The sequence below is a fragment of the Cyanistes caeruleus genome, chromosome 2 (genome assembly GCF_971803275.1).
Source record: "Cyanistes caeruleus chromosome 2, bCyaCae1.hap1.1, whole genome shotgun sequence".
NCBI classification, from domain to species: domain Eukaryota; kingdom Metazoa; phylum Chordata; class Aves; order Passeriformes; family Paridae; genus Cyanistes; species Cyanistes caeruleus.
In genome coordinates, this window is record NC_141702.1 from 57,242,318 (window position 1) to 57,264,501 (window position 22,184).

Here is a 22,184-nt window from a genome sequence, read left to right on the forward strand (position 1 = left end):
CTGTCCTCCTCAGCTCAAGCACTGCTCGAGAGACAGGTCACAAAGGTAGATGCTCTGTCCTTCTCTGTCTCCCTGAAATAAGTATCTCAACAACTCCCCCCACCATACACATTCCAGCTTCTTATAAGGCTGTTTCACAGAAAGGAGAAATACACTTCTGCCTGCTCTCATGATAGAGTCTTGTAGCACAAAATTTAGCTGGCAATAGAAACGAAAGACAATGCAATAAATATAAGAATAGAATTGGTTTATTAGATCTGTTTTACATAAAGTAATCAAGAACAAATTACTTGAAGAACTGTTTGTATACCATGGCAATATTCTTGCTGACTCAAAGTTACTGAAGTACAAAAGACAACATACAAAACGATGCATGCCTCATTTGACTCTGGTTTTATTGAGACCCATGAGGAATGTGACATCCTTGGACAGCCAAACAAGACAGACAGCACAGTGTGTGTGTATATATGTATATATAACATGTACTGTACACATTTTACTGGTAACACATCTGCAGTTCACTCACACATATCAATTACTTGCTCTAATTCTATGAGAATTTTTCTGGGGTGAGGGCAGATCACCGAAGCTTTCAAGCTTTGCAGGGAGCTATGGGATAACCAGCAGGAATCCTACACTCCAGCATCTTGAGCAGAAACTGCTGTGTGCTGCATTCTCACACTGTGGGGGGGTGATGGGCTAGGTGTGGAAAAGGCTGAACAAGCCCTGAGCTCTGGGGAGAGACACAGCTCTGGGACTGCACATGGAATCATAGAGGGGTTTGGGTTGGAAAGGACCTTAAAGATCATTTAGCTCCAGCCCCCCTGCCATGGGCAGGGACACCTTCCAGTAGACCAGGTTGCTCAGGGCTCCATCCAGCCTGGCCTTGAACATTGCCAGTGATGGGGCATCCACAGCTTCTTTAGGCAGCAGTACATGACTGCTGTTGAGCACTGGGAAGTCCAAGCTCATCCGCTGAGGAGTGCATTTTTTCATTTCTGCATTTAGCAAGCATGGCTGTCTGCTAGCAGCACAGAAGTCTAAACCGAGTGAAAATAAGATGCCTTCTTCCTTAAATCCCAATTTTCTTTGCAAAAGCTGGTGCTTGGATAGCAATTGCTTTTAATTAACATAACAAGACATATTCTTTAAAGACAACACTCCCAGTGCATCAGGTGGAAAGAACACAACTGGTCTCTGCTGGACGGTGAAGGAACGTGGTGGCTGGAGCATCCTGGTCCCCACAGTGGTGGCAGCATGAGAAGAGCAAGGTGGCACAGGCTTCCCTCCACACCTTGGCCAACACAGCCGGGCTGTGGAGCCTTGGCTGCTCCAGTGCCCGGGCCCTGGGGTGCACTCAGCCCTGGCTGAGATCCCAACTGCTGTGAGGAGGGAAAGGGCACCCCACAACCAGTTTGGGCTCTCCTCACCTTGCTTGTGTCTTCTGCACAACAATCAACTGGAGCTACTCTCTGGAGCCTGAATGTTTCTTATTTTCTGAGCAAGGACATCTACCCACTTTTTATATTATCACCAAAGAGGAAGAGTATGTTCTTCATCTCATAGGCTTCTTCTACACTTGAAAATAAACTATGGATTTTGCTCCTTTCATAGAGGCAGAGATTCATGGACACAGGAGAAAGGGGAGAAAACAACCGACCCAAATCCAGTTTTTAGAGATACATCCCATTGATGAGGTAATCAGACTCTTCAGATGTAATGGGTCGAGCTTTTTTGAGCTTCTGTTTCACTAAGCGCAGTCTGCAAGCAACCATAAGCAGCAGCAAAGCAGTGATTGCCAAGCCTAAGGCTAAGGGTAACACAGCACCTACAGTGAGGTTAAGAAAAATTACATTTTATTTAGCACAGCGAGATGCTTGGTAGAGAAAACCTGGATCTTTTCTTTAAAAATACAGCTAGTCTATCACTTAGTTAGTTAGTTAGTTAGTTAGTTAGTTCAATTACTAACATTGGAACAACTCATACTATGAAACTAAACTGTATGATCATGTTAGGGACAGTTAGAATATATAAGTACATTATTCAGTTCTTGACTACTTTATTTGTATCTATAACACCTGACTGGAAACCTGACGTAATTCAAAATTAATTCACATGGTTGGTCTTACCTGTTTCTGGGATTGGGTGACCACCTCCAACCTGATCTCTCTTTGGCATCATTATGCCATCCCCATTTTTATCATCTGTTCTTTTCCCTGAGGAACTGTTATCTGCACAAAATCAAGCAAGATGAATGAATACTGCAGTTCAGTGACTCAGGAAGCCTTATCCACACACAGGACACTAGTATTAAATAATGTGAAGCACTTAAACATAGGGGGAAAAAAACCAAACAAAAGAACAGTTTAAGAACTTCTGATTGTGTAACTTGAATTTTTTAAATAATATGAAACTAAAGCTAAAATTTAAATTCAATTTTACCTCCCAAAGCACAATGCATCTCAACCAAAAGCAAGGGCACTTTGACTGCTGTGATACATTTGCTGGCAGCCTTCAGAACTGTGGGAGAGCTAGCAGAAACACACTATGCTACAAGATGGGTAGGATATGAATGTGAAATGTTGTAATTGGAATTACATATAGTGGTGGGTGCTAAGGAAGTGTTTAAGTCAATTTGGAACGTGCACTGTGTGTAAGTCACACCCACCACCACCAGCTCTGAAGAGCTGCAGAAGGTGTCCCTGGCAGCGGCAGCAGCAAATGTACACGACTGCTAATTACAGTTTAAATTGTTTCCTTGGTACTGACATGAAAGTCCATGCTAATGCCCCCACTCCCTGGCAGAACACAGCCTCCCAGGCTGCTGCTTCATTGCCCTGCCATTTTGGCTGGGGGTGCATAAACACCAACTTCACCACAGGGAATGCTGTAGAAACAAGACATGGCCCTCTCCTCGCTGGGCTCCTGATGTTGTCCTGGCATGTAAAGTGCCATGTAAAGTGCCATGTAAAGGAATTAAAAAATTCCTAAGAGCAAATTAAAATACCAGTATGGTACCAGAGATGGGCAAGACCACCTGAATGTAACTGACACCAACACCAGCAGCTGTTTTCCACTTCTGTTTTTCCTGAATTAAACTAAATTAATATTTGTCTTTATTTTGAAAATACCCAAAAGACATCAGCTCTTTTTAAGTGCTGCTCCAGCCTGCATCTAAATGCCTGTTTTAGAAATTTGTTTCCCTGCCATTTAAGTAAAGTGAATTTTTAAGTCAACTGCTTGTAAAGAAATTTGGTAAATACGGAGAGAAGTTTAGTGGGAAATTTTTGGAAGGGTAGAAGAACAGAATCCTTTCAATAAAGCTTGTAGGGTTTTGCTAGGATTTGTGGCTGTTCTTACACGCCTGGAGAGACTATCAGAGTCAATGCTGCTCAGTATCTTATCTGTTATCTCTACAACACAAAGAGCAATTTCCCCAGAGAAGTTTAGGAGCCTGGCATAAAGCATTTTACATGGGTTTAATTTGATTTTCACTTTCTCTTGATTTTCTAGTCTGTTCTGAGGAAATTGCCATTTACAGCCCTTTCCATTTACCCTAATTACAGATCTAGGTTACAGCTACTGCTGTGGGTGCCTCCACAGTAAAAACATGACTAAGGCTTGGGCACTCAGTCAAATGTTGTAATCCCAGCCCTGAACAGCACTGCATGGGCAGCCTGGGAGAGGCAGAGACCCTGTGCCAGGGGAACACAAAGCTGTTATGGTGATTTATACACTTGGGTTGGCTGTGTTGGAGAGTGCAAATTTTCAGGCTGCACGTGAATTCAACCCATCTGCATGATCCTGTTTGCTACTGGCCCCTGCTGCTTAGAAACCAGCCCACTGCTCAGCCAGAGTGCTGTGCTGCTACTGAGTGTTTTCTATATTCATCTGCAAGTTCAGGAGTGCCCGAATATGCAGCTGGGCTTTAGAATTTCCCTGGAGAAGGAGACTGGGGCTATCTGGAGGCAGCCATGCAGAAATGCTGTGCTGGCCTTTTCAGGAGATGCAGCCTGGGTAACTTTACTACCATGGAGACATGTCTGCAGAGAGAGAAAGGACTCTTTTATTGACATCAAACGCCTCTTCCTCCATCCACTCCCGACTTTGAAAGAATATGTTTGGCCTTTCAGCTTGGGCTAAAGTAGACCTCCTGTTGCAGAAGACTCAGTGCCCTGAGTGTCTGAGGGGGTTATTTCAAAGTCAGACTTGGTGTTCCCCTGGACTTGACCTGCTGTAGAGGAATCCACTGAAAAGGCATGAGTGCAAAACAATATTTACCCATTGTAAACAATCAATGATTTTTGGGTTCTGTTTTGGTTGGTTGTGTTTTTTTTCTCTTTACTGTGAATAGATTCCCTGTTAGGCCAAGCAGAAGTTTTAAACAGTCCTTAACTTGGACTTGCATATTTTCCTCTGATTGCTGATACTTCAGTGTAAATCCTTAAAGTTTGTATCAAGTCAGAGCTAAGCATGTAGGGCCACTGTAAGGAAGGTTAAAGGAAATTTGGAACAGAAGAACTATTAAGAGAAAATGGATTCTGGAAAAAAGCTCCCCTAGTATCACATAGATAGAAAACTCTGTATCTGCTACTGAGAACTATCTCACAGTCCAAAACATTATAACTTAGCCCAGCTCCTCTGAAGAAAAGGAGGAAAGATAAATATGGTCATACTTGACAAGGAAGTCCATTTATTAGACACCTTTATTGAATTCTCAAGAGATGAAAGCTGTTTATGGAGAGGTAAGTAGCAGAAGGGACAGGCCTTTACTGATACTTTAGCTACCACTAATGAAAAAAACAAATTAAAAAAAGAAAACAAAGGAACTCTCCAGTCCTACAATATCTTGGGAAAAACTTCTCCTTTAAAAATCAACTGAAAGCTCCTGTATGAAACATCAAGTCTAGCAGCTGGCTGGAATGTGCCACATGCTGTCTCCAGTAGATACAAACCTTCACTTCCTCTGCCTTCCAGTCACTGGATTTAAGAGCATTACATTTTCCTTGTATTTCCATGATGATCTGAAACTGTCAGCTGAGAATTAAGAAAAATGTGGCCCTGAATTTTTCTCTTGCAAGTGAAAAGCCGGAACCTGTGCTGCCAGTGTAAAGCCATATCCTCTAATCTGTATCTTAAGTAGACAGCTTTTCACCATAGTGACATTAAAACCACTAAAGCTTATTTTCAAAATTTATGTAAAATGGTATATAAGAAGCCTGAATGTTCACAATGTCAGCTCCAGGCCAACAAGAACATGACTGCCTTGGTCCAACAAAGACCTCTATAGTGATTCAGAGGCAGAGGTTCTACCTGGACACTAGCAGCAGGAGACAATACCTCCCAGAACAGCATTTCTGCCAGAGGCATTGTTGAACTTCTGAGACTGCTGGTGTGATTCCTTTTCAGCATTGCTTACCTCTCCTCAAAAATGCCACTAGCATTATTGCCCTACTGGACACATTTCCAGATCAGCTTCATGGAGCTGCTCCAGCATTTCTGTGCCTCTCATTTTTGTACCACATAATTATTAGATTTGGTCTGTAACCTCCCTGAGACAGCAGTGATGGAGGGAAGTCTAATTAATGGATCTGAGTGGATTTTAAGGAATAGGTTAGATGCTTGTCTCTTCAACTCCATAAAGACCGAGATGCTTCCCAGTGGGGCAAGACTTGAGTCTCTCTGGACCTCTGTGAATCATAAATGCACAGCATGGGACTCTGTGAAATTTCGGTGTCTGCAGGAGAAGACAGCAGCTCAGAGCAGGTTTTGGCAGAGCAGTTTTTGGCAGCTGCTCTTCAGACCCATGTACCTTGCATGTAATTAGCACTCTTTACATCCCACCCCATGCACCCTAACTGGAATTGATCCATAGGTGATTTTAAACCTCACTGAGCTATTTGCTGCTTTTTTTAGTTAGAAGTATTGGGCTCCTAGGTCAGTAAAGATTGGATCCTTCTATTCCACAGGAAAATTATTAAGCATCTAAAATGAAATTTTGACTGAGCCTTGTCAAAAGAAAAATATTAAACCCACAAGAATTAAAACAGCTTAAAATCTTGCCTGTTGAAAATTAGAAGATTAGAACAGGTACTGGTAGTACACTAATCACTGAAGCCCCATCACACTTCCTAAGTTTTCTAAAAATCTTCTTCTTTCCTTGTGTAATGCTGTGCCAAAGGCTACTTTTAGAGCAAAACTGGTGCAAGTAAGTTACTGTGCAATGGGTAAACACAGAAAATGGTTATGCAAAAATGCTTCTGCATTGTACATCCAGTTACAACCCTTGATTACCAGTTGCTGAAGGTGGTGACCTCAGTTCTGGTTTTATGCCTGGATTCACAAGCCAAATGATTTTTGAGACCTACTTAGCAGCTGACTTCCTACTGGTGCCTGCAAAGCCCTTTGGAAGTTTGATGTTTAGTTTGGGTGGCCCCATATCAGGTGTCACTCAAGACTGGGTGAGAAAGGTTTTAAGCAAACTTCAGAATTTTAGTCAGCAGTGAGGAGTCGTCTAGAGGTCAGCTACACTGCCAGAAAAGGGGAAAACATTTGGGACAGGATTTTGCTATCATTCCCCACACTGAGGCCATCAAATTCTTGAGAACATTGTTTTCACTCCCTTTGCAGAGTTTTCACTTCTGCACTTCACAGAGGAAGTACAAGCAACTTGAAGGAACGTCCAGGTGCCAACCAGGGCATGCCCTTTTCCAGAGTTGACAGCAGAGGGCACTGAGCACTGTTCTGTTGTAACTGGAAAACTAAGCTGGTTATAAATAGCTGTGTCTTGGGGCACATGAATCAGTCTAAACCATGAAGAAATAAAAGGGGGGTGGGTGGGTATTGATTTTAGGCTCTGTGTGCACAGTTTTGCTTTCATATAATTGCCATTTCAGATCATTTTAATTCATCATCATGAACCTTAAAAGACACATCAATTTCACTGCAGCTTCTGGAGCTTTACCAAGGCCAGGGTTGGGGCTCTGCCTGTAACCTCACACAATGACTCACTACAGGCTGACAGCCACTGTGCAGAACAATACTGGGGACATGTACGCGGACACCTGAGTAGCTTGTTATCAACGCCTAAGACTTTTCCTTTTGTACAGTGATGAAACACTTCTCCTGCCCTGGAGACAGAGTTCAGAAAAAAACAATGCAACAATGCCCATAATAGTAAAAGATATTAGTTCAGAAAAAAAAAAAAAAAAAAAAGAAGAAGAAGTAATACTTAGCACCAGGAGAAAAGCAATTACTTTCACCCAAGTTGAACAGTATCTTATTATGTTCTCCTGAAGTACTCCCCTACAGATTTAAAGAGCCTTAATATATCAGCCTACACAGCTGAACCTGTGGCAGAATTTTTATTTAGTTCACTGCACATTCTGTTCTTTAGACTGTATTACTTTCCTAGCATTCCTACATTTTAACTTCTTTTTCCACCTAGTAAAAAACAGACTCGACAATAATAAATTAAAACCTACTTAGAACTTCATTATTACAGGTTTCTTTTGTATTTATTTATGTTTGAAATTTTTTTCCTCTTAGCCGGGAACCAAAAGACAATTAAATTAAATTTAAGGTGCAAGACACTTCCTTTCTTTAAGGAGAAGGATTTATTGAAACTTACTCAAATCTTACCTGGCACAAATCCACTGATTTGTTTCTTTGGTCCCTGAGAAAGCGATTGGTTAGACATGTCTGCATCCACTGAGAGAAGTGGCTGATTTCTGGCAGTGGCTTTCAGGGTGTTCTCTGCAGAGTTTTCCTCTGTGTTTTCAGTCAGTCCTGCAGTCCTTTGCTGGGTAGTGCCAAGAGCTGCATGTGTCACCGTCTTCCGACCCGAGCTGACTGTTAACAGAAACCAAAATTTTTGTACAACATTGAAGGGAATGGAAGTGTTCTTAAAGAAGAGTGTCCAAGATGGGCCTTGGGGCAGAGTAAACAACTTCCTCAGGTTCACACATATGATAAAATGTGAGTCACAGATACCTAACACTTACTTGCTTGCAAGAGTACACTCATGACCCCTACAGTGAAATCCAGCAACTAAAATATAATGGAAGAGTGGTTAGCCATTGTGCCCACTGACCCTCTGATAGTTTTTGTTCACTTAGCTGAGCATGGGCACATGCTGAGGGATGACTAACGAGAACAAACAGCATGATGGTGAATCAACTGGTTCCCTTGCATGTCCACAGTACTCCAGATTCTTGCAGCATGTCTAACAGCACTGTGAAGGGCACCTCTGAGACACCCTTTCAGACAGACACCACAGCGCTTGTTTCCAGAATCATCATGCAAGTGCAAAACCGATCTTTTAACTGCTGAACACCAAACCTGACACTTAGGGACCCTAGAGAGTTTTATTATGCTTTGAAGAAAATTTCTGAGCACCTGAGTATGCAGATATTAAACTTTCCCATGTGCTAATTCCAATGAAAGGCCATGAGCAAACTGCTTGCTCACAGGAAGAGAGGCCACAGAAGCAGTATTGTCCCCCTTTGGTGATTGAGGCTGTGGTTACTCTCACAGTCTGCTGTGCCACTGTGGCCTGGCACACTTACGATTCTGGCAGAAAGTCTCGTCTGATCCATCCGGACACTGTCTCACACCATCACACGCAAACGTGATGTCAATGCAGCAGCCATCATCACAGATAAACTGGTAGCGAGAGCAAACCCCAACACAGGCTGTTGAGAAACAATTCCCAAATTAGCAAAAGAGAAATCCAAGTAGTACATACTGAGTCAGTGACTAAATTCTGCAGCATGGAGGAAAAAGCAAAACCACGCTGTGTCAAGAAGCACCGTGAACAAGGCAGAAAGTTCAGACTCAGCTATGTGACATCGTATTGACACAGAAGCAAAGACAGCTTCAGAACAGCAACAGCTGTTCTTGGCATCTTCATCACTAGCCTGGAAATCTCTTTATTACAGGAATACTCAACCTGTTGCACCTTACACCTTGTGCAGCACCCTTACAGTGCTTTGAATTCTGTTGGCCTAAGCTGAAAGGGGATCTTCCTGGGCTTAAAAGATGCAGAACAGCCCTGAAAATAAATGAAATATCAGTGGCTGTAATTGCATCCCTCCAACACATAATTCCTACTACATATCCATTCAACACCAATATGTTGTTTTACATACACACATTTGGACTATATGGGATCTTTTATGGCATATTTTCTGCAACCTAATTAAAATACTTAAAGAATGCTCATTATTTTGACAATATCAGCAATTTTGAAAATATCAGCAATTCAGTGACATCAATACAGCACACACCAGAATAGGACTAGGTCATGCTCTTACAAATTACTTTCACCAGAAAGAACTGACTGCTCGCTGCTTTGACATTTAGATTCCCCTGGAAATGGAGAGTATCCCTGGATGCTCCATTTTGCATACTCAAAGCTCTCCTGAAACCCATTCTGATTCTGTAATTATCAAGTATTTACATTTGTGCTTTTGTCTTTCCAACAGCAGTGCAGTTCATCACTTTGCAAAGCACTACCATGTTCAGTTGTTCAATGCTTGATTAGTGTCATAAGAGCAAATCAATTTGCATAAGGGAGTCACAGCCTTTGGTTGTTATCCTGCTGTGCACCAAACGCTGCACCACACTAAGGGAATTATGCCAGGAATGCAGACAACTGTTTAAAACCCCTAAAATCTGAAAATGCATCTCCTGAACTTCAGCACTAGTAATAGCACTGATGTTGCATGTATTAAGGCATCAGGAACTGGTTTAGCTGTAGCAGTAGCACTTGAATTGCTTATGTAGCTGGGGAATTAAAAAAAAAAAAAAGACAGCAAATCCCCTATGTGTCCCATACAAAAAATATCCAAGATACCCAGAGCAGCAAATAAACAAACCAGCAAACCTCTCTGGCTGCTTTAGCTGAATTAAACATTAATGAACACAAGCCTATCATCCATTACTGGAATACAGGCACTATTAAGCAGATTTTTTGGAATAACAGCTTATTGCCACAGGGACTACCATCTCACATAGAGATACTGTGCTGGTGCAGAGCAAGATATTTACTGGTTCTGCTGAACATGGAGATAATGCTATTTAACTTTTACTTTGTGCCAGAGCAGCAGATCTGCATTAGCAAGTTCTTAATTACAATGCAATTAGAAGTTATTACATTTAAAAGCAGGACTGACAGCCACTGAAATCTAGCTTACTTTCTACTTTTTATATGTTTCTGAAGCTCAGAGTTTAAAAATGATGGGTCAGCTCCAGTTTCAGCTTCCCCAGTAGCATTAAGGCTTCAAGAATAACCATCAGACAGAAAAACTTAAATGCACTGAAACAAAAAACCATGCCAACCTTCAGACCAAAGAGGAAGGTCAGTATTATTATTAGTCTGCCTCAAACACACTATGAAGTAACTTTAACTGGGTCTTCCCTATAGCATATATATTCCCTGTCATGTTGCCCACACTATCTGACTGTTACAATGCACCTGATACCTGTGTCAGTATTTCACTTTTCCAACCCTGCATGCTTATTAGCAATAAAAGGACAAACATTCAGTGCCTGAAAGTATTACTGCTCTAACAGGCAAGTGATGCTTGCTTGTTTCCTCAGTTTGAAAAAGTGATTCAAACCTGAAAGAGATGTCATTATGTAATGAACAAGGGCAAAATAAAACACTGAAAATGGAGATTAACATTTTTATCTTTACCAAGACCCTTGCTCTGACCTGAATACCACACCCTGGGTGTCACAGAGGCAACAGCTCCAGTCATTTTCTCACCTGCTGCAGAATGAACCATGGGCAGAATAGTCACAGAGACGTTGTCAGAGCTCCGCTGACCTGCAGTGTCTGTCACTGTTAGCTGGAAAATATACCCACCTTCCTGCATGTGGGACAGTTTCAGTGTTCCTGGCTGTGGTACCTGAATAAAGGCACACAGTAAAAAAAACAAAACATATTGGTACAATGGATCAATGGATCCATCCATGACCTTCCAGGAATAAGGAGCTCACCATGCAGATTAAATACTTCCTGCAGTGTAGACAGCCTATTCAAGCATGTATTTCAGCATGGAACATTCAATCTCTTTTTTTTTTTTTCATCCATTTGTAAAAAACCCACAACATCCAGGTAGTGTTTTCATGATCTGCTCAGTTACCTGGAGCTGTGGATCTCAGCACACAAATGGAGAACAAATGGTCACATATATTTAACTCAATTTTTGAGTAATTAGAAATGTAATTTTAGAGGATACACAGTAAATTATTGGCTTTTTGCTCTCTATCAAGTTAGTCTGTAGACAATATAACATGGATCCACAGAAATAAATTTTCATGCCTGAAAGAGAACAAGAATTTTTAATTAATATGGTCACAGAGTCCTAGGCCTTCCATTACAGAAAAGTGTATTGATAAACACATTTTTTCTCTTAGTGAGAAAATTTCCTAATGGAAATTTCTTTCCTTTTCTATTTACATGAATGCACTCCGTTATCAGACTGTTGAGTACCTCCCGATGGAGTGTATGACCCCTTAGTATTTTATTCTTTATTGTGTTAAAGACATTATTATGCTCTAAAAAAAACACCTGCTGTTGTTCACTGTGACTGCTGGGAGAGCAAATGTGGTATTTAAAACTCATGAGCCATGGAGCCCAAGCCTCTTCTCAGTGCAGAGACAGAGAAATGCCACTGACTTCTGAATATGCCACCACTCCTCCCAGTGACCTCTGGGCTTTCCTTTTTATCTTCATGCTACCCTGAAGAATGCTGGCCTGTATCTGCTTACACAGAAACTTTGTCTCAAAACAGATAATCAGTATTTTAAAAAAGCCCCAACCCATTACCATCCCTAAGTGTCCAAGAGCTGTGCAGCTGTACAGAGTAGGGGTAGCAATCAGAGAAGCAAATTGTCTAAAAAAGCAATATTCAGCCACAATAGGAAAAAAAATGGCTTCCTTCTACAGTATAAGATCTCTTTACAGAAGTCCTTCCCTCTCCTCTGCCTTCTATTTATTCTTTGCTACATAAGGGCAATGCAACAGCTTTTATCTTATTTAAACACACTCCATTCTCCCTTGTAGCTATGGATTCATACATTATTCTCAAAGAATAAATGACACGAAATCCAGTAACTTCAGGGCAGTAACCAAGACACTAAAGACTCAACTGAAGAATGCATGAAAAACATCACAGTTATTAATTCAGCTCTAAAATTTAAATTATCATGGCTAATCACCAGGGAACATATCTGTATGAGAAATCCCTGCTCATTTGAACACAATGGAGAACTATTTATTTAAGCATAAATGCATGTCAAATTCATTTTCTGTTAACAAATACAAAGAAGCCACCAAGGTTAACATGAATTTTACAAGTTTGAATGGCTATAAGACTTGTCTCTATTTTGTAAAGTGACTTTGAATAATATTAAAAATATAAACTTTAAATGTTTGTATTTAATTCTAATTTTTTTTACTCTATGTTACTAAATCACAGATTAATTTAAAAAGTATTTAACTGCTCTTTAAAGCAAAAAATGCTGCAAGGGGTCAGATTAACAAGTCTTTGATAATAAAGTGTGCCTTTTGTCTAGATATCTAGCAACTATTCTTAAAGCTTCATTTTGGTTCACACTCTCTCACTTCTACATATCCTTCCTGCTCTAGGTGGAGTTCCCAGTGTGTCTTGGATGTTGTAGGCTGTTAACAAACTATGAGTAGAGTCCGTGGACTTGAGACATTTTTTTCTTTATCTCTTTTTCTGCTGATCATAGAGCACTGACAAAAAAGACTAAAATTAATAGTCCCTCTCTTCATGGGTAATTTTAATCTGAAACCAAAGTGCAGCAGAAAATGTATGGATAAAATATCTTATAAGGTCTTCATCACGTTTCTTTGTACCTTCTCCATAAACACTGACAGAAGACTGTTGGTGAAAATCCCTTATTATTTTTAGTAACTGAATTACTGAGGGGTCTCTAACTGGGGTGACAGAAGCTGAAAACCAAGTTTAGTGAGTACAAATAAAGCAGAGCTCAAATACAGTGGAGAATTGTCATCCACTTGTTTGCTGCTGGCTGTCACATGCCATCCAGGATAGAGATTAACTGTGTAAGCCACTAGAAATAATCAATGGAACTACCCAGGGACACAGTGTAGTCTCCTTCACTGGAGGTCTTCAAGATGGGATTGGACAGATAAAATAATCTCATTGAGGGTCCTTGTCCCAGAACAGTTGGACCAGATGATTTCTTGAGGTCCCTTCCCTCCCTGGGTTGCTCTACATTTCTGTGAAACCAATATTGGAGTTGTACAGGCATCTTAACTTCGGTGCCTGGTAGACAGATCTGAATATATTTAATATTTTTAGCTGTACATTTAAAACTTGAACACAACAATCTGGAAGTAAGTGGCCACAAGGGAGACTGCACATGTACCTGCATTTCAACCGATGAGTCGCCCTGCAGCAGTGTCCACTCGTAGTGCACAATTCCATGGTCATCGGAACTTTCTCGGCCATCCAAAAGCACCCAGTCCACAGGTGACTGCAGCACAATGTCTTGGCCTGCCTTACACTGTGGAGGCTCATCATACTCTTCTTCTTCAATAAAAAAAGAGAAGATCAGTTCTTTATGAGGGGAGGCTGAATGATTATTTATATGAAACACCTTTTTTTTTCCTTGGTTAAGGCATTGTTTCACCTCTGTGCAACTTCCTGAAAGAGAAACATGCTCATTAGCACGCATTTTGTTAAGCAAAGTAGTATCTGCTTCAATCTTAGTTAACTGTCCTATGATGTCTTCAGGAATTAACATTAGAAGCACATGGCACAGAAAACCTCACTAGGTACCTGGATGTTTCAGCAATACAACAAACAGGATTATTAGCATCAGTGTACTTTTTAAATCTGAACTAAGGAAAATAGTTTTAAATATGACTTACATACAGATGGTAGCTACAGCACATTTTTTTATACCTTTTATAGTACACTGCATAATTCAGTAGGCTTCTAGTCCCTATTTATAATACATCATTATAGGAATGAAAGACTTATTTAGCATACGGTGGCACCCTGATAAAGCAGTGTACATGATCATTAAAAATCATCAGAGACCACAAATTTTAAGTGCTTCATTTAAGACATATATTTAGGATTTATAGAATTTTGCTATATTCAAATTACAATCCTTGTTGGCTAAAATTGTGAGTGCCAAGTACTTTTGCCAATCAGACCCCAAGCTTTAGGGTTAGACTAACAAAAGTGAAGTTCTGACACAGCCTGTCAGAAGTGGTTTAAGTCACTTCTTCTCCAGCCTTTGGACAGATCAGGGAAGAGAGAGGGATAAAAATCTGGTTCAACAAGTCAGCATTTGACAACTTTAGCCACAAGATTTTATCTTTCTACAGTTCCCTTGAATGAAACTTGAGATTCATTCCTTCTCTGGGCACCCTGAAGTGCCGGGGTGCTCTCTGCTCTTCAACCTCTGCAAAGGAGAAAACTCCCTGTAAAGGATACTGTTGCTATGCTCAGAAGAGCAATTACTGAAATCAAGGTTGTAACTGCACTCTGTGCAGGCAGAGCTGCACAAGCAAAGGTGTTTTCGCATCAGTGTGGGGAATCTTCCTTGCATGTGCTCCTCAACAGTATCAAGAATGTGCTTGAAGCCTTGGAACTCACGGGAGCAGTGGGACACTGTTTGACTGAACAGTGAAATTCTTATTTCTTGTTTTTTTCAGTAGTAGGTCAGGCATAGAAAATGTCAAGGCAAATGCCTAAAGTTAGGAAAACATACAAGTAACTGAAACCAGGTCTAATAATAGAAACTATGAAACAGTTCTTGCTCATCTGACGACAAAGGAAGCTTTGCCTAATTTGTATACATACACTCGCTTCTCAAAACCAACTTTGTATAAAAAGCAATATCTAAGTATTGGAGTCTGCCAGGGCAAAGGGCTGGAAAGAGACTTTGCCCCAGGCCCTTGAAAGAAGGATCTCCTTAAGATAGGGTGAGCAAAAGCACACCCTCAATGTCCCCTGAAAAGTTATATGTTAATAGTACTTAGAAAGTTCTATAGTTTATCTGTTATTATTGGTTAGAATTTGGTGCAATGTTTTATATATTGCTAATCCCTGGTTTTTATTGGCTTCTTTCCCTCAGACTCCATCCCTAACCTGCCTTATATAAGTTTGTAACCTACCCTGGCCCTTGCCTTTTTGGTGCACCCTATACTGTTGCTTGACTTATGTTTGTTGTTTTGGTATTTAAGACTTTTACTTTCGGGGTCACTGAATCGTGCCCATCCCTCGTTTATTTGTCACCCTCTTGAGGACCTCTCACCGAGGATCCCGAGGTAGCAGCCAGCCAGACCATCAAAGCCCAGCATGCTACATCCAAGTGCAAAAAAAGCTCCAAAACTCATTGTTAACAAAACCCCAAAACTAATCATTAATAAACACCATCATTATGGTGCCAGGGCAACTTTTATTTGCTATTATAAATGAGTTATGTACAGTCTTCACACAATTAACTTTACAAGTGACTGTCAAAAAAGACTGACCTGGGTCTCAAACAGCACGGCCCTGTCTTCTGCTTCTACCTTGGAAAAGGATTTCATACCTGTCTGGTTTAAATGGCTTGATCAATGCCCTGCAGGGGCAGAGACAAGCCCCACTTCCCCTAAGCAATGAGGATACTCTCTTCCTGGACTAACTTTATACTCCAGCAGCATGAGTTGCAATGAAGGACCACTTCACATTGAGTCAGTCACAGAAATTCATGCCAGCCCTTTGTAATGGATGAGTGAGGGACCACACAGACCTCTGGTCTCAAAGGATGGAGGCACCATCCTTTGCTTGTAAGCCACCAGACCATCTTCAGAAAGGTAAATCAATGGCAAAAAGATAGATTTGGCCTGATAGAGTCATATGGCATGGGAGGAGACAGTCTATTGAGCTGAAGATTCTTTCTCCACAGAGAAGTTTTAAGCAATAGAACACATGATCCTTAGAGAGTGAAACATCTCCAAATCTGGGGAATAAGAAGTCAGCATAAAAAAAACAGGAAGGCAAACTCTTTGGACGCATGCTCCAAGGAGCCACTTGCAGCCACCACTCACAGGAATAAAGCACTATCAGCCACAGGTCAGCAGAAAAATAATCTCTTAACTTCTGTTTTCAGCTTGCATTTAAGTTGAATTTAAATAAGCAGTATGGAACTGAAATACCTGGTCAACACTGAGAAGCTGGAGCTAGCTGCATCCTAGAGAAAGGGGTGAAACACTTTTTTCTTTGGAAGCAAACACAGTAAGTTTTTTTTAATCCTGATTTTTTATTTATTCTACTCCCTCCATCCTTATAACAGACTTGTCCTGCCAGTAATGAAGTTTTGAGCTAGTTTTCTGCATGAAGGCTTTGCCAGCTCCTGAATGTGCTTCATTCAACCTTGATGTTGAATCCTCCCATTGCTCACCACTAGTGATCTCAGATCACTGTATCCCAATGCACAAAAATATTTTGGAATTATGAGGGCACCACATATGTGGGCAAATGTTGGTTTGGTATTATCAAAAACAGAACAGTGGGAGACTCAAGAACAAAGTACTCTGAAATAAAAAAGAAAAAAAAAAAGAAAAAAAAAGGAGCAGCTAACATGTGATCCTCTCATGGAAAAATATCTTGAAATGAAAAGTTCTGTCCTAAATTTCCTAAACTCATTCATGGGGTGACAGAAGGGAAAAGAGATGTGCCTTCATCATCCTGTTGTCCAGATTGTTTTTTTCAATGTAATTCAAGAATGCACTGGTAACAAAACATCACAGCAAATAATTCAATCTTAATTTCAACTCTCCTGGTCTCTGTCACATCTGACAGATGTTTGAATAAAAGTTCATTCTCCTTTGTGGCTTTGCTTCAGCTCCAGTGTAATTGCATTAAGAAATCATAATCCCCTGTTTCCAATACCACCATAACCCACAAGGCAGACTTTTAAATAAAACCAACAGGACACAGAGCAATTTGCAGACTAGGAAGTGAAATTGCCTTGCAAGTCCACTGCTAGCAGTCAGAGAAGCTGCCAAAAAGGCAAAACATTTAAGAACTCCAGAATTCAAGAACTCAAGGAATTAAAGAAATTCAAGATTTCTAATAGGTAGAGCATCATTTGTACAATATATTATTTACATTGTGCCATAACTGCACTCTAAATTAATTCCAAGTTTTATTAGAATTAAGGCACTTCAAAATGAAGCCTAAGTCTCTGTGACTTTGATGTAAAATCTTATCTTAAGCCTTCTATCATGCAAGTGCATACAGGCTTATGAAATACAATTACCCTATAGCTACTACATGAATAATACCATGGAACTAATACTCTTCCTGTTGAAAATATCAAAATCACACCTTGGGTTTTTCTGGTACCTTAAGCTTGCCTCATCTATCATGCTGTAAGATCCTTCCTTATAGCACTCTAATGTACCTGCCCATGCACTTTGCAAAAAATATCTGGGCATCATAATGCCCCTACAAACCAAGCCTCTGCTCTCTCATTTTTGCAGGAGATTCTCATTGACATTGACATTCTCATGAAACATACAGGACTCAATAGACCTCAAGCCTGAGGTCTCCCCTCCCAAGACAGCAGTAACAGCAGGGACATCTGGCCACTGTTTTCATCCACACCAACACCAGGTCTTCTTTCTGTTGCATGCAGTGACTAATTTACTTCAGATGAGATCTTTCACTGCGTAAGATGCAGATGACATTTGGGAAAGTATCGTCCACAGAGATAATGAAATTGAGTCAAAATTAGTCAAGAGGAGACTGTTCAGTAACAGGAGGTGGGGGAAGGCAAATATATTCTTTGAATCAGGTGCTAGGAAACAGACTCCAAATTTAGAAAACCAGATTTTTTTTCATCTACAGCCACTTGCTCTGGATTGTATTGTTCTTAAATATGCTTCAGAGTTGAACTGCTGCTTTTGATGTGACCTAGTTTCCAGAGGTACTTGTGAAGAATGTCCATGCTACATCTGGACTACTGATGAGGTATCCTTGTCTTCTTCAGTCTAGCTCTCGAGTTCTTAAGCATGAAATATCTTGATTTAAGCAAGTAAAAAGCTGTCTTAGGCAATGACATTTGGACAGCACCCTCAAGAGGGCATGTGCTTGCTCTCAGCCAATGCACCAGGTTATGGCACAGCTGGGACCAGCACTTCATGCTTTCCAAGGTGACCAATATGCACAGTTCCTGAGGAGCTGAGACTTCTGTGGTTGCCCAGGGAGTGTGGGGCCAGTGAACATGCACATCCCACTGTCTGGCTCCCAGCCACCAGCTGGCTGGCACAGTGCCCCACCAAGGGCTCTGCAGAGGCAGAGGTGTTGAGGGATGGGTTTCCCCAAGCCCAAACACCCCCAAAGCCCTCACAGAATCGGTCAGGTCGGAAGGGACGGCAGTGGGTCATCTGCTCCAGCCTCCCTGCTCAGGCAAGGTCGTCCCACAGCACATGGCACAGGATTGTGTCCAGATCATTCCTGAGTATCTCCAGTGAAGGACACTCCACACCCTCTCTGGACAACCTGTTCCAGTGCTCTGTCACCCACACAGTAAATAAGTCCTTCCTCATGTTCAGCTGGAACTTCCCGTGCATCGGTTTCTGTCCGCTGCCTCTTGTCCCACTGCTGGGCACCACCAAGAAGAGCCTGGAAGCATCCTCTTGGGACAGCCCTGCCCGTAAGGTATTTATACACTTTGGTAAGGTTCCCTCGGGCACGGCCGGGCCGCCTGTCCCGGCCGAGGGAACCCCGCCGAACGGCACGGCGCAGCCCGGCTCTCCTCGCCCGTCCTCCCACCGCCGAGGCCCCCAGACCCGGGAGCGGGTTCCCGGCCCCGGGTCAGCCGCAGGGACGCGCCCGCTCCCCGGCAGCGGCTCCGCGGCCCTGCCGTCCCCGCGGCCCTGCCGTCCCCGCGGCCCTGCCGTCCCCGCGGCCCTGCCGTCCCCGCGGCCCTGCCGCCCCCGCGGCCCTGCCGCCCCCGCGCCGAGCGCCGCCATCTCCCTGCCGCCTTTCCCGCATTTCCCGCCGCGCAAGCCGCTTACCCGTGGGCGGCGGGGCGACGCCGGCGGTCCGGCGGCTGTAGGAGCTGTAGCCGCGGTGCGGGGCGAAGCGGCAGACGGGGCGGCCGCGGTGCGTGCAGTTGAAGAGGTAGCAGCCCGGCTCGGCAGCCGTGCCCCGCGGGCGGCCGGGCCCCTGCACCACGGCCAGCGTGCAGCGCGGCTCGGCGCAGCAGGCGTCCAGACACTGCCGCCAGCCCGACACGGCGCCGGGCGCCCGCAGGAAGGTGGCGCCGGCCGCGATGGAATCCTTGGTGCGGATGATGGAGTCGGGCCTGGCGGAGAAGCCGCCGCTTCCGCCGCACCGCTCCTCGCCGCCCGCTCCTCCGCCCGCTGTCGCCGGCGGTCCCGGCTCCTCCTGCTGCAGCTGCCGGCGGAACTCCTCCAGCAGCGTCTCCACGCCCGAGATCTGCGAGCGCAGGTCGGCCAGCGGCGCCGCGCAGCGCCCGCCCGGCAGCACGGCCCGCCCGCCCAGCGCCGCCAGCAGCAGCAGCACCAGCGCCGCCATGGCCCCGGGCGGCGGCGGCGGCGGCGGCGGGAGCGGCTCCCCCGGGGCAGCCCCAGCGAGCGCGGCGCGGGGAGGCGCCGGCCCCGCCCGGCTGCACCAGGCGGAGCGGCCGCGCTCAGCACCGCCGCCCCGAACAGCTCCGGCCGGCCCCGCCCCGGGACCGCCCCCCACAGGGACATTCCTTCAGCAGCCGCCGTGATGGGAGGGGGAGTAAGGGGCTCGCACTGAAAAAGGTGTTTTAGGGTGTATATTAGAAAGAAATTCTTTGCTGTGAGGGTGATGAGGCACTGAAACAGGTTGCCCGGAGAAGCTGTGGATGCCCCATCCCTGAAAGTGTTCAAGGCCAGATTGGATAAGGCCTTGCACAATCTAGTCTAGTTGAAGGTGACCCTACCCATGGCAGGGGGACTGGGCTTAGAAAACCTTTAAGGTCCCTTCCATTCTGTGGAAGCCCTTAACATTCTGTGGCTCGACAATTCTATGACTCCACACAGGGAGCTGACACCTGCAAATAATTGGGATTGGATGGCAGCCACTGAAGCTGCTGGTGGTTCTGTGAACCTGAGGAAACAAACAAATAAAGAGACAAAAAAAGAAATTGTGGAAGACTGCACCCCAGGCATGGTATTTTTGTTCAGAAATTACAGAAAAAATAGAGCCAGTAGTCAAAAACATAATGTGCAAATCTGTGACATCTTGACCTGCAAAAAAAATCCCAGGTAGTATCTTAACCACCCAAAAGAATGGTGAAGAACTCCCTGTGCAAGATTTTGAAGTCTCTGCTAAATGCGTTTCAGAGAAATACTTGCAATTAAATTAATCAGTTTTACATCTGTCACAACTTCTTTTTTTTTCTGTTTCTGTAATTATTGCTGATTCTGTAACACAAATTAATAACAGTATTATCCCTGAAAATCAGCAGTCCTTCAAAACATCTGCTTTGTTATTTTTTGTCAGATGCATGGAGCCTCAAAGTGCTAGCATGGCACATTGAGACCTGTCTACGAGCACTGAAAGCTTAAGCTTGCCAGTAAATATAAAGAGGTGGTGATGGGTTTTGAGCTGCGTACCAAGGGATGCCACAACAGGTCAAGTAATAGCTCTGTCTTTTCATTTTCATTTGGTTCATTCCAAGCATCTTAAAGCAGACTCATTTATTTCTTAAATTACTGAGAAAAGCTTAATAGCTGATCAAATACGTTATTATGTCAGGATGCTTAGAATAAGTAGTGAAAAAAAGACAGAATAGGAATGTTTTAAGACATCTTTGTATTCCTTTGTATTTTTGACTTGTTTTAGGGCCATGTTCCCAGCATACCTCAGAATTTCCTCCAGAACAAATCCACTTCAATATTCTGTCAGCATGGAGCCTTGGGCGTTGCCCAGGAGATTCATATGCAGCTTGTAGTTTGGATTACAGTTTCTCCTCCTCCTCTCCCAGAGCACAGAATTGTAGTTCACTGATTCATTGGAGCATGTTGGCCTGTCAGCAGTGCAACTGTTGAAGATCGATTTTCTCTGGCTATGTGCTCTATGGGTCTTCTAAATTTCTATAAATTATATTTTTGGCACTTTCAATTTCCCATCAATTTGAGTTGAAACTGATCAATGCATTCAAAAATTATAGGAAGGTGGAGGAGACAGTAAGATGATATAATCTTTGAAAATCAAGCTAAAATGCCATCATTTTGTTTTTAGAAATATTTTGGAATATTCTATTTTATGAATAGAATGAAACTGTCCATAACAAACGTACTGACTGTGAAGTATTGATTTGCTAGAGGTGACACTGGTTTTGCTGCTGCTCTGCTGTTGTACCCTCTGATACTACTTCTGCTTCCAAAATATAAACCAAGATAAAGCTCATGCCAGCATGATGCACGTTTGTAGTGGTTTAGGTTTGTTAATTTGAGTTTCTTGGTTAACATATTAAATAATGTGGTGGGTTTAGTGTTGGTTAAAATCGCTAGTGTACTTATTTTTTGTTATGAGATATGTGTTAGGAGGACAAAATAGGCTTAAAACTGAAAAGGTATGAAGAAAACTTTATTAATATAACTAAAAGAATAAGAAGAATTAGACAAAAACTTTTAGAATACTTTTCTTTTTTCTTCTTAACTTCTTTTTTCTTTAATTGATAATGTAGAGACAAGACTTGGGATTTTAAACTAGTTAAAAATAATAATAATTAATAATAGTTTTAAAAATAATTTAACTATTTATTATTAGTTCTTTTAGGGAGAGGAGTTTTTTCTTGTTATGTTACAGAGGCTTTTTTATAACATATATATATAGGTTTTCTGTGTTTTTTTTATTTTTATGAATAGTAGTTGCTTGGGAAAAAAAATTGTAATTGTGAAGTGTTTTTTTATTTTTATAGCTTTTGTACAGTTGAATTAATGGGTTACGTTAACTTATGGGGTATTATTTTAAGGATGAGCTGTTCAAAAGCAAAGGTTGTTTTTATTTATCTCTGTGATTATTTTTATCTCTGGGAACAGAGGTTTTTTTATTAAATGTTAACTAATGTAAAACTAGCACATTTTAAAAATTACTATCAAAATTACATTCAACATA

General features: G+C 42.4%; 1 protein-coding gene across 2 annotated transcripts; it reads right to left on the reverse strand.

Moving 5' to 3' along the window:
• Positions 1–232: 232 nt before the first annotated feature.
• Positions 233–19,644, reverse strand: LRP11 (LDL receptor related protein 11). Of its 2 annotated transcripts, none has more exons than XM_086877212.1 (7): positions 19,085–19,644; positions 13,429–13,592; positions 10,772–10,913; positions 8,568–8,693; positions 7,642–7,851; positions 2,130–2,231; positions 233–1,828 (listed from the first exon to the last, which is right to left on the reverse strand). In XM_086877212.1, exons 1-7 carry the CDS (start codon positions 19,605–19,607, stop codon positions 1,674–1,676), a joined length of 1,422 nt encoding a protein of 473 aa, XP_086733338.1. In that variant the 5' UTR covers positions 19,608–19,644; the 3' UTR covers positions 233–1,673. The 2 variants fall into 2 exon arrangements, with proteins under 2 accessions (XP_086733338.1, XP_086733339.1); XM_086877213.1 differs by having other exon boundaries at positions 13,429–13,589; positions 19,085–19,629.
• Between the last annotated feature and the right edge of the window lie 2,540 nt (positions 19,645–22,184).

Excerpts from the sequence above, each read along its gene's own strand:
- LRP11 (XM_086877212.1), bottom strand. The coding sequence starts at position 19,607 with ATGGCGGCGCTGGTGCTGCTGCTGCTGGCGGCGCTGGGCGGGCGGGCC. Across the intron at positions 13,593-19,084 it reads CGTCGCCCCGCCGCCCACGG|AAGAAGAGTATGATGAGCCT; the intron begins GTAAGCGGCTTG and ends TTTTTATTGAAG. Across the intron at positions 10,914-13,428 it reads ACTCATCGGTTGAAATGCAG|GTACCACAGCCAGGAACACT; the intron begins GTACATGTGCAG and ends GCCTTTATTCAG.